This window comes from Lissotriton helveticus, chromosome 1_1, assembly GCF_964261635.1.
Source record: "Lissotriton helveticus chromosome 1_1, aLisHel1.1, whole genome shotgun sequence".
Taxonomy (NCBI): domain Eukaryota; kingdom Metazoa; phylum Chordata; class Amphibia; order Caudata; family Salamandridae; genus Lissotriton; species Lissotriton helveticus.
This window is the reverse complement of record NC_136057.1, coordinates 236,539,332-236,552,304: the sequence shown is the minus strand read 5'-3', so window position 1 is coordinate 236,552,304 and position 12,973 is coordinate 236,539,332. Positions and strand designations below refer to the sequence as shown.

The window sequence follows — 12,973 nt, the reverse complement described above, 5'->3', positions numbered from 1 at the left end:
CAGACAGAGAATGGGTGAAACACTTTGATACATCACTCCCCTTTCCAAGTGAGTCGGTATTGATAGTAGGTGATTTGCCAAACCCCTCAGGTTTTAACATTCAATACAAAGTGCAGTGACAGGTTTATGTGAAAAGAGTGCTGCCACCAAGCACCTGGTACAGTGGTGATAGTGGTATTTGGAAAATATGGAACACAGTGTCACCTGGAATGCTGCTGCAAAACGTTCTTAGCAAATTCAACAAAGATTGGAGTGATAGTGTTTGTATTTTCAGTGATTCAGCTATGTATATGAAAGCATTGTGCAATGACCTGTCAACATGGATAACTACTGAAGTACTTCCCTATAAGAGGTCCATGTCACTTGCTATATGGTATGCTGAAAGCATATTTACCATCTTCAGAATTGATGAAGAATGCTTGGACTTTGTAGTACATCCTGGTGCACTGTTTTATTATGCTCTGGAACTTAAAGACAAATATTTCTCATGTTGAGCTTTGTGTGGCATCAAAGAAAGATTCATCCCAACTGAGTCATTTAGCCAGTGAGTTTCAGTCATAGACGCTGTGAACGATATTTTATCCATATGGGGACCCCTTACAGCATTTTTGCTTATTAATGATGCCAAAGGCAAGAAATGTGAGGATATTTGATTGCATATTAGTGTCTGAAAACACCCTTGTCTACTAAGTGTTTGGCATAATTGGTGTAGATGTGAAACATCTCATTGAGAGTAGGCTGGGTGATAATTTTAATGACTTTGGCAATGCTGCATGTTCCATGTTAGAAAGCTTGCCACTTGTTAAGCAAAGAAATGTTGAGGGGCAATTCAGGAAGTTATATTTTAAAATGCATGGAAAATGGCTTGTACTGAAGCATAGAAATGTCTCTTCACCAACCATGGCATTTGAAGTCAATGAAGCATCACTGTGGTATTCTGCACAAGTTCTAGATCCCTTCCTTACAAGGAAACTTTCAATGGGCTTTGAAAAGTACTGCCTCAGTTTTGACCTTTTCAATACTTCTGAAGGCATATGCACCCAGTCCAATGCATATGTTGCAGAGAATCACAATCTTAAGGTGTCCCAGTATTGGCATGGGATCCTATGTAGGTGGTCGGAGCTAGCGAATTGTGTACTAGCTGTGTTGGCGTTGCCCATCTCAAGTGCCAATCTTGAGAGTGCCTTTTCACGGATGAAAATTTACATCAAAAGGAAAGAGAGATTGTGCGTGACCAAAGTCTCACTGAAGAGGTATTGTATGGTATAGTATAAAAAGTATGAATTGTAAAAATGTATTTGAAACTCACATACCCAGTATGTACACTGTCTATATACCATGCACATCAGTGCAGGAAGCAAGCTATAATAAAAGCAAAATGTTCCATAAACACTGGAAAAACTCTGGGGCATATTATCAAGGGGGTTTATCTCCGCCAAGAAAGCGGAGATAAAATTATCTCCCTATTACCAAGCTGTCGCTAACACCAGTTAGTGACAGCTAATAGGAGATAGCGACCATCTTGGGCCCCGCTTTGCATGTCAGTGATATTTATCACTAATGACATGCAAAGTGGGCGTGCCAAGATGTTAGCGACTGGAAACAGTCGCTAACATCGCTATCTCCTATTACCAACTTTTGGAGATATTCGCGCTAAGCGCGAATATCTCCAAAAGCTAACACCTGCCCTGAGCAGTTCTTCACCATGTTATCCAATGGGAGGTGGATAACATGGCTAAGAGCATTTGCTCGATAATGCATGAATATCGCTGACTTTTCAGCGATATTCATGCATTGCGGCCGTTTTTTATCGCATTTGCGATAAACCTTGCTAATAGCAAGGTTTATCTGCGATAAAAATCGCCGATGTGCGGCGATAATTTTTGTCTCTAAACAAGTTAGAGACAAAAAATTATCGCTAGTTGTTGGTAATATGCCCCAAAGTTTTGGAGCCGTAATTCCTAAGACACTACGGACCAGAATGGATACACACCAAAGGACAAATCAGGCTTTCTGTACCATGACCTAGCTTTCTGCCAAATTTGGTGTTCTTCCATTGAGCTGAGAGAGTTGAGCCTTTTTTTGGAAAGTTTTTGAAGATTTGTCATGCACCTAAGTTATAAGCAAACCAAAAAATTATTTTCTTTAGGAAACACGATCGTGATGCAGCACTAGGCTTACCTAATTTTACTTTACCCTCACAACAAGGCACATTTCATCACATTATCCTCATGCCCCAAAGACTAGAGCAACAACCAATTCACTATAAACCATGGGGCAGATTTATGAGGCCCTTGCGCCACGTTTACGCCGCTGTTGCGTCACGCAAGGCGGCGTAAACGTGGTGCATCCCTACGAACGATTTACAACGTGACGCATCTAGGCAGATGCGTCACGTTGTAAAGCCCTGCGCCGCTTGTGGGCGTTCCGGCGCAGGGTGGGCGTTCCGGGGCAGGTGCGCCTCGCAAAAGTGGCTGAGTGAAATCTATAAGATTTCACTCAGTCACTTTCAGGCCAATGCTGCGTCAAAAGCCTGCGCCTGCTTGAAGCAGGCGTAGGTCTTGACGCAGCATCGGTCAGATGGGGCACCCCCGAGCCTTGCTGGAGCTGCGTCGCGCTTGCGACGCAACTCCAGCAATGCGCCACCTTTACGGCACAGATGCGTGACGCATCTGTGCCGTTTTTGCCCCATAGTGCGCCGCATTGTAAATGCGGCGCACCATGGGTGGCGGAGCAGTGGCGCATGATAACTGGCGCATCCCTGGGGATGCGCCAGTCATCATAAATCTGCCCCCATGTTCCTCCAATGGATATTTTTGCTGAGCTGCCAGTGACTAGAATGCTTGGAAGATGTGAAAAAATATTTTATGTAGACCTGGAGTAAAATAATTGTTACCTCAGATCTAGTTTAAACCTTTCTCAGCAACTTGTATAAATGCCTTGAAATAAAAAAAATATTACTAAACGAATGAGACAGAATCGAGATAATTGAAGGAAAACGTTTATCTAATGCCTAGTATTTCATAAACAGCTCAAGAGAATGCATTTCAAATTTTATTTAAAGACAATACTTCTATTACAAATAGCCATACAAAACACAATACCGATTATTATTCGACAGCTGAAAAATATTCTGTAGAGAGAAACAGGATAAGTCTAGAAGTTCATTCATTAATCATACAAACCAAAGCAGAGCTGATCGTTTCAAGTTCGTCCCAATTAGATCTGGTCAAGTCTCGGCAGTAACACAGCGTGTCACAGTAGAAGTCAGATAACCTCCCAGCGGAAAGATGTTTTCTTGCACAACTGTACCGGTGAGCAAAGTGCAGAATTCGAGGTTGCAGTTAGTTAGAGTTCAGTTCATTAAAGTCTATATCACACACAGTATGTGAATATGAAGCACAGAAAAGGTCAATAGAGATCAACACCGTGCCAAGGAGGAAAAAGAAAAATTACAGCAGCGCCTTACTCCTACTCAGATGAGGCAATTATACCTCAAAATGTTCCTGGTGTACACCCCTAAACATTTCAATTTCATCAGTCCATGGGGTTCTCATTGGTCACACAAATGGGATGTTGTGGTGTGATCAATGAGTCACACAAATCACGAAGAATTAAGTATTCCTTTTTGCATATTCCGTTAAGTTCAATTGTATTACCATTTGGTCACTTTTACCGAAATGTGTGCTACTTTACTTGCTTACAGTCCATCAGTTCCCAGGCTCTTTTCCCTGGGTTTGCAACAATATTGATGCATTTCTATGAAATATGCTTATTTGCGAGAAATGAGTCAATTGTTAATCCATAAAGAAAAGAAACATACCATAAAGTTTTCATAGGGTTTTCAGTGACTGTTTCACATGATTTTACATTAATGGAGGGAAATGAAAAGTATTTGAGGCCTACATGAAAAATTTGCTGTATCACTACCATACAATATTACCACTAATCACACATTTACAAATAGGGGCTGATTAGGATGGCGGTGAATCTGCATCCTCCGGGCCGGCGGAAGCCACCGCTGGCCTGAGGGATGCGGATTCACCGGCGCGGCCACAGAAAACACCCACCGCCAGATTAGGATGGCGGTGGGACCAGGTCCGTCCGCCGCTGATCTGCGGGGTGTGGAGGGCTATTTGGTGGCGGTGTCTGCAAGACACCGTCAGCCAAATTACAATGTGCATTGAAACATGCTTTTCCACGGCGGCTTTTCCGCCATGGAAAAGCATGTGGTCTTTGGTGTTTGGGGGCCGGTTGTGGGCCCCCAGGGTGTCGGGGGTGGCGGGTTCACATGGGGGGTACCTATGGTACCCCCCAGCCTTTACATGCACAAAGCGGCAGGCACCGCGCGGTGCCTGCCGCTGTGTGCATGTAAATGTAAAACATGCATTTTTAACCTTGCGGCGGGTGCTGCTTCAAGCAGCACCCGCTGCAAGATTAAAGATACGGGATGTGACCGTCACATCCTAATTGCACCGGAGGGACATCCGCTGCCCCTGCGGACGGTCCCTCCACCTCGGGGGTGGCGGACGGACGCAGGTCCGTCCGCCATCCTAATAGGCCCCATAGTTCGACTTTCTTCATTCTTTCAATTATAGTACTTTTTCTTCAAGAACTACACATTAATATTTGGTACTACTAAAAACTATTTCTACAGGCATTATTTGTACATTATCAGTGCCAAGCATATTTATTAACGGTTCCCTCACAAATACATGTGTTATTGTATTAAGTTAGAGAACTTCAGGTTTGCACTATGTACATTTTCTCCTAAATCAAGCAATTTTGAATTTCAAGAACTTCATTAGCTATATATAATTTTATGTTCGATGTACATTTAGGTGTATATTGTCACAAACTTCTCAATCTGAACTATATATTGTATTTTCTCATATATGTATATGAGTAGTTGTCATTGCTCCTCTCTTTGTTTACATTTTATTTTTCATCATTTTTTAACACACTGCATGCTTTTATGATGCAGCATGCCTTCTCACATTTTCGATTTAGCAGGTTCACATGTCTTCATCAAGTAATATTTGCCGTTAAGACCTTTACTGATGAGCATTGATATAGGTAGACATCAGATAACATCAACACTACATCAATCCTAACTAAACCTGTCTTTGCAGCTAATTAGATGTATATTTTTATTTTATGAATGACCCCCAAAATGATCTGCTGCTGCATTTTACTGCCACGCTGGGGCGGAGGAGTAAAGGGTAGCCATACATAACATAACTTCTCCTCTCTGTCCCAAATGTAAAACAAAAAATATGTAGCTGGCCCCCAGCCACCCAACCCACCACCATCGGTTTTATTTCAACACCTTTCCTCACAAAACGTTGTCATCAACTTCAATCAGAGCCAGGGCTGCCAGACAGGCAAACGGAGAACTCTGTCATAGCAGACTGGAATTTCTTTCTAGCTTAACACCAGGTAACAACTTTACTTCATCATGGCAATGAATAACCAAATAATCATGAGTGAGAACCATGCATTGTAAGTGTGTTCTGTATTATGATTGTTTCACATGTCACAAGAGCTTTTCTACTCAACATAATTCTGCTACATGTTGATGTTTTAATTCTTTCACTTGCCAGGTTAAAATAACATGGAAAGTAGAAACCACACTTCACAAGATGAGTTCATCCTTCTAGGACTGACTCAAGATCCAAACCTGCAGATTGTCTTTTTTGTGCTCTTCCTCCTGATATTCATTGTTACTGTGCTAGGTAACATCAGCATGATGGCATTGATCATAATTGCTCCCCGCCTCCACACACCGATGTACTTCCTGCTCAGTAACCTGTCATTTGTTGATCTTTCCTATTCCTCCACCATTACCCCAAAAATGTTGCAAAACTTTCTAGATGGGAAGAAAGCAATTTCCTTCAATGGATGCATTGCCCAGGTATATTTTTTTGTGAGCCTGGCAACAACTGACTCCCTCCTGCTGGCGGTCATGGCCTATGACCGTTATGTTGCGATATGCCATCCATTGCTGTACCAGGTGATAATGAGTAGACGACTGTGCTGTCAATTGGTTGTCTCTGCATTTACTGGGGGTGCTGTACAATCCATGATTCAGACAGGCTGCATCTTTCGATTGTCCTTCTGTAGCTCTAATAAGATCAATCACTTTGTGTGTGACATTGTGGCTCTGCAAAAACTTTCTTGCTCCAACACCATCTTGAATGAGATAGTTGTTATCCTGTTTGGTGGCCTCACATCAGTTGGATCGTTTGTGATTATTGTGTTGTCATATGTTTACATCATCTCTGCTGTCTTGAGAACAAAGTCTGCAACGGGACGACAACGTACCTTCTCTACATGTGTCTCCCACTTCACCTGTGTAACGTTATTTTATGGAACTGTATTCTTTATGTATCTCAAGCCAAATTCCAATGCATCCCTTGATCAGGGAAGAGTAGCCACAGTATTCTATACAGTGGTAATTCCTATGTTAAATCCCTTGATCTATGCCTTAAGAAATAAGGAAGTAAAGGGAGCCCTGGGAAAAGCAGCAGATAGGCTCGGTTGTATGATTAAAAAGTTCCGTGGAAACCGACAACAAATCTAGTTGACTTATTAAAATGGGCTCTATTATTTTGATATAAGCTATGTCTCATTGCTCCGTCACTGAACATAATTTCAAAATAGAGCACCATTAGTATGTACATATGTTCCTGCATTGTATTTCTTATTGTTTTATTATTGTTCAGTTAGTTTTCATTTTCCTTCCTTTATTTGTCTCAAATATGCATGTAGCCTATTTAGCTGTGCTCCAGATACATCCTCTGGCTATAACTATGTTTAGAGGAGCCATTGGAAACTCACATCCTTACAATTACACAATTGTCTCATATTTCACGTTTACATTTGTATTTCACTTATTTACATCTTTAGGAACAAGGAGATTTGGTGACTGTCCTAGAATCACACTTGTGTGTATCAATTGTCAATTAAACGATGATCACTGGTGATAGCACTACAGACGGGCTGCGTCGAAGGGTCAATAATCCCTACAATAAGGACGGTGCCTGCTCAGGCACCGGCGTAGGGATTACAATGTCTGTTTCCACCTGCCCTTTCATAGTGGTTCACTCGCCATGAAAAGACAGGTGTTAGTTTTGAAACTCCCCTTCCCTTTGTGCATTTATACATGCTACGTTAGGTTAGCATTATGTTGCTAAATAGAAGATATTTGTATTCACACTGGGTATTTGCATTATGTAACCCACTGAGTCATCCTCGCGGCATGTACGTTTAGTTAGCTTGTGTGACTCCATTTTGTATTTTGTAACCACTAGAAGTCTGCTTGGGCCGTGCTCATACTAGGCCTTATTTCTGTTTACGCTTGACTTATCAAACTTTACTTCGTTATTATTTTCTCTCCTGTTCAAGGCTGTATCCTGACTTACTTCCTAATGAACTGATATTCTTTCTCTGCATTCCAATCTCGATGTGTAGCTCTGCTCCCATGTTAGGAGACACTTAGACTCGGCACAGTACCTTGGAGTACTGATAGTGCGCCCATCTTGCAGGTGGTAGCTCATTTCTCTATACCTCCTTTGTTCATTCCCAGTTCAAGCTGGTAACTTTCTATTAAAGGCATTGCCATAGTCTTGAGAAGGGTTTGTTATGTATCAGCGTGCCCTGGGGTGTCAGTCCCCATAGCAGACATTTTATGGTGAAGGCCTGACTGGGCTCCTCTGCAGAGTATATATCTAATAAAGTAAGTTTGTATTCTCTACTGTCTGACCGACTCTTCATTCTTGGGAAGGCATAGCAGGTGGTTTTAGACAACCTGTGTGGCCCTAGAGAGCACTGTCCTTCATAGGGGAAGAGTGACTTTGGGGGCTAGCATGACCCCCTTCTCTCCTGGCACTCCGCTATAGAGCCTGTGGGGCTCCTCTAGTGCCCCGCTAACCATACCTGCACCATGTTTCAGGCATGGCATGGTGCCTGTCACACGGTTCAGGGACATTTTGTAAGTTTCTACTTTCCATCGGGTCATGTGCTGTGGGCTGCCGCACATGACGCAACAGAAAATAGACACATTCCAAACCCTGTGAAGGTGTTCGCAATATAATCAGGGCAGCAGGACCGCCGACTGCTAGTTGGGCAGTCCTACTTCTGCTACGTTGTCAGTTGGCAGAGTTATGTTATGTTAGTGGATTTTATAAAGTGCAACAGCTGCCCCAGCAAAGAGGTGTCCCGGAGCTGACAGCAATGAGGTGAATAAGATCAGGGAGGGCCCAGGGAGGCCTACGGAGTGGGAAAGAGAAAGGTTTTTAGGTTTTTATGGCTTTTCTGAATTCTAGGTAATTATTAAGCTCAAAAACGTGGGCAGACAGCATGTTCCAAAGGATGGCAGCTCTGTTCTGAAAAGAACAACCTCTGGCGCGAACCCTCCTAACCAGGGGAACCACCACAATGTGTTGTCCCATGGAACAGAGCTGGTGGGAGGGAACATAGGGTAGAAGCAGGTCGGTCAGAATATTAGGAAAGGCAAATTTAATAACTTTAAAGGCTATACAGGGAGCCTTGAACTCTATCCGTCTAGCCACAGGCAGCCAGTGGAGACGCGAATAGCGTTTATCACTGAGCAGGCTCTGCGCAGACCGAGAAGAGATCTTGCAGCCGCATTCTGAACTCTCTGTAGCTTATGTATTTGTGTGTAGTTCGCTCCCAGATACAGTGAGCTGGCATAATCAAGTCTAGACATAATGAAGGCCTGAATGATATTCTGCCTGGTAGGGACATCAAAGAAGCCCAGGATGGGATTGACGCCTTGCAACAGCCCAAAGCAGGTTCCCGCCACCTTTTTAGTTTGAGTCTGGAAGTTGAGGGATGCATCCATCCATCTTCACTGTGTTCTTGGGGGTGGCAACACCCAGGCTCTAGGTCCACCATAGCTCATTCCATAGACCTTGGTTCTTTCCCACCAACAACACCTCCGACTTGTTAGCATTAAGTTGGAGACAGTTGGCGGTCATCCAGTCAGTGACTGGCATTGTATTGATGACCTTAGTCTTCTTCTTGGAAGTTGAAAATCTCTTGCAGGATGAAGCTGCAAGCTTTAGCCAACAAAGGCCCCATGAGGCCAGATAGCACTTATGCTAAGGACCGCTGAGCAGTATATGCTGCTGCTGAGAAGAACATAGTGGAAGCTGCTGTGAATTCAGGTCGACTGGCAATGCCCCTTTGGCGGATCAATGAGCTGGTAGTTTCTATTACCCTTTTGGTTCTCGGAGCACCTTCAAGCAAATAATATTTTAAGTCCCAACTTTGCACCACTTCCAAGAGTCCAGGATTGGAGAGCCAGGCCTCACTCAGGCTAGGTTCAGGTGTGAAATTCAACCTTTTCTGTCCCTGAAGGTCTAATCAGGAAGCCAGACAACAAGTCCATTGAGGCACTTTAGATGCCCTGGGTTCAAGTAGAAGAGCAGGGTTGGCATCTGGGGTCTTAGATTAAGCTTCAGGCAGTAGCACAACATTTCTTGGTGCAGCTAATCAGTCTTCTGAAGTATATAGCAACCCACAGCAGGAAGCAGTCCTTTGAGAAACCTTCCACCGGTCCAGAAAGTGAACTGAAGATTGGGTCTGAGGGTCCCATTTTTATAAGGGGTGCCTAATTTGAAGTGGGAGAACATTTTGGAGGCTACTTCCCGTATAAGTGTCTGGAATTTCATACATTCTTTGCCCTGGTTCCTATCTGTCTGTAGGCTCTATATGCTAGTGTGAAGTTCTTTGTGTGTAAGCAGTTCACGGTCTTTTGAAGTACAAGTGGCATTGTGCCCAGCACTGCCCTCTACCCTGCCTGATATGGCCCATACAGACACACCTAGTACCTCTATTATGTGGCTGTCTGGGAGGAATACACAAAGGCAGGGTGGCAACTGCACCCAGTCTTGCGATCCAGGCTGTAGGCACCAAATAGTTAGGACAAGAAAAGGCCAACTTTCTGAAAGTAGCATTTTCAGAATTGGGTTTAAAATCTGACTTTACCATTAAAGAGGATTTAAAAAATTACAGTTACTCAGACATTAACCATGACTTTCCTACTTGCTCCCAATCACTTATTAAATGTAATAAGGTAGCACAGTGTTCTCCTATGGGAGAGGTAGGCCTCACAGAACTGAAAAACTAATTTTCAATACCAGGATATTAAAAGTGCATGTCCAACATTTTGATTACAATTTATCTGCACTATGCGCTGTCTAGGGCCTACCTTAGCGGTGCATTAGATGCAATAGAAGGAGAGTTTAAGCCTTAAGTTTGCCAAGTTGAATTGGCAGTACACATAAAGGCTACAATGGCAAACCTGGGACATGTTTTGAGGTGCGCTTAAGTAGATGGCATAATAAGTGCTGCAGGTCCACTAGTAACATACAATTTACATGGCTTGGGTATATGGTATACCCCTTTATTTGGGACATATAAGTACATTAAATATTGCACTTGTGAACCAATTGTATCTGGTTTAAGGGAGTGAGCACAATCACTTTAGCAGTGGTCAGCAGTTGTAAAGTTCACAAACTCCCAAGGCCACCAAAAATGTTTTCAGAAAAAGTAGGAGGGTGAATGCAAAATATGTGTGGTTAAGACTTCCGTAAGGCTTCTAGGTCTAACAGTCTCCTACTTGAAGAGTCAGTTGGATATCTTCCATTAATGTATTACTGCAACTGAGAAAATATGTGTGATGAGATGGTACCCAAACTATGATTAACCATGTATTCCTTCTTTCTATACCTGTATGAATTACAAAGTTGCCTGTTGAAAGCTCTAACATGTACCTATAATGAAGCAAGAACTGTTTTAAAAATTCAAAACCTCCTTTAGTATTGGTATGATTCACAAATACAAACTCAGGCAACTTCAATTGATAGTCTATCATGACAACAAAAATATCTGGGATCTAGACTCAATAAAAAAACCATTCCAAAATGCCCAATGAAATATATTAGCAGTGTTTGCTGACCTATCAGGATATGCAACATGTATTGTCTAGAAAATATGTTGGAGTCCCTGCATTTCTAAATAGAGACATTGACTATTAGAAGATCGTCAACTTTAAAGGAAAAAGCTTACATTTGTGTACCACATCCAGCAAAATAAAACAGTCAATAGAGCAGGGCTTGCTATTCAACACAATCTGGTGGCAGGTGGCTGATAATAAGAACATGGAAACATTGTAATTTCACCCACCAACTTCATCATTTCAGCTATGCTGAATAAAGAGCAATGGTTCACCCAAATACTTACATTGACATCCCATTGATGATATATGGAAAAAGAACAAATAACAATTCAAATGTTCCCTCTGTGATTTGCTTGTTGTAGACTTGTTTTAACATTACCTTAACATTCTCCTTTGACATTTTTTTTATTATGGCCGAGCTAAAGCTGCTCGTTGATAGTAAAGATTTCATTCCAAGAACAGGACAATAACAAAGAGTGAGGAAAAGCCAACCAATGTTTGATTTATTTTTAAAATGAAGATCCACAAAGGATAATTTCACTGACATGTATGCATTATATATGATGACAGTGAAAGTAAACAATTGATGGAAATCCAATAACTCTTTCCCAATACAGTAGTTCTACTTGCTGACATTGTGTACTGCCTTATTATTTTGCCTGTTTTCTACAAATTTAAATTGGTAAACAACCTTTACAACGTAACTTTTACATCGTAGAGCCTTTACAACGCAACCATTACAATGCAAACTATTACAACGCATTGCTCTGGGGGGTGCTCTAGGATAGGGAATAGGTTAATTTACTATCCAATAACCTTCCCTAGTGTCCACGGGGACTGGAGTTGGAATAGTAAATTAAACTATTCACTATCCAGCACCCCAAAGCACTATGCGTTGTAATGGACTGCGTTGTAATACTTACGTTGTAAAGGCATGCGATGTAAAAGCATGCGTTGTAGTGCCATACATCCATTTAAATGAAATCATAACAACATAGCTATTTAAAGTAAACGTAAAATTCTGAGCACTCAAAGGCCATGGTGATTGCCTAAGGTGAAGAGGTAGTGAGTTCCAGGTCTTCGCAGTGAGGTAGGAGAAGTATCTTCCTCTAGCCTTGGTCTTGTAGATCTGTGAAATGGTGGCCAGGGCCCGTTCGGTAGAGAGGATAAGGCTGGGGAGAGTTTATAAGGAGAAGCCGCGGTTGCGGTTTGCAGGTCTGCAGTCCCTTGAAACAGAACCTGTAAAAACAGCCCTCTAGGCCAAAGCATTCCAACCAGCACCATATTCTTGACAAATAGACTCCCTAATGAAAAAGGCTCATTTGGATCCCAATGATTTACCTCCCTCTGAGCAACGTCCTTCAGAAGGGAAAAATAGGACACCTTCAAAAATACGTTCACGTTCACTGCATGCCTACCAAGATGGGTTTCAACTTTGATGCAATATGGAGATTTTGACCTTAGAAGAAATTGATGAGTTCATGAGAAACAGAGTCAAATGTGAATCCTTCCTCCTGAACCTTATCCACATCTTTACAACCACCAAAACCACCACATATTACTTAAAGCCCCATCTAACCACATAAGAATCTCTCAGACTGACCTCACATGGTTCTTCTTTTTTTTACAAACATGTTGGAATCCTCAAAAAAGTACTTCCATACCAGTCAAAATACGTGCTCCTCAGGTATCATCATACTTCGGTTATAGTCAGCCTTTACATAAAGGCCACAGGGATGTTTCCTGATTGGATATCACCCTACTCAGCTATTCAGAGGACAACAAACTCTGCCTTGCGGTGGCCTCTTTAAATGGCATACACAATCTAATACACCGCCTACAGATTTGGGTGTCCCCCACCTGTCTGTAATTACTTAAAAACATGCTTCATACTCACCAATTGTGAGAAATCACAATCTCACAATATTAACATCTCTCCCACACAGAGGATGTCTCATTTTCTTCCACTACCAGTGTGCATCAAAA

General features: G+C 42.3%; 1 protein-coding gene across 1 annotated transcript; it reads left to right on the top strand.

Annotated features, from left to right (window-relative positions):
* The first annotated feature begins 5,614 nt into the window (after positions 1 to 5,614).
* Positions 5,615 to 6,583, top strand: LOC144761251 (olfactory receptor 5F1-like). Its single transcript, XM_078646709.1, has one exon. It carries the CDS (start codon positions 5,615 to 5,617, stop codon positions 6,581 to 6,583), a length of 969 nt encoding a protein of 322 aa, XP_078502835.1.
* Positions 6,584 to 12,973: the final 6,390 nt, after the last annotated feature.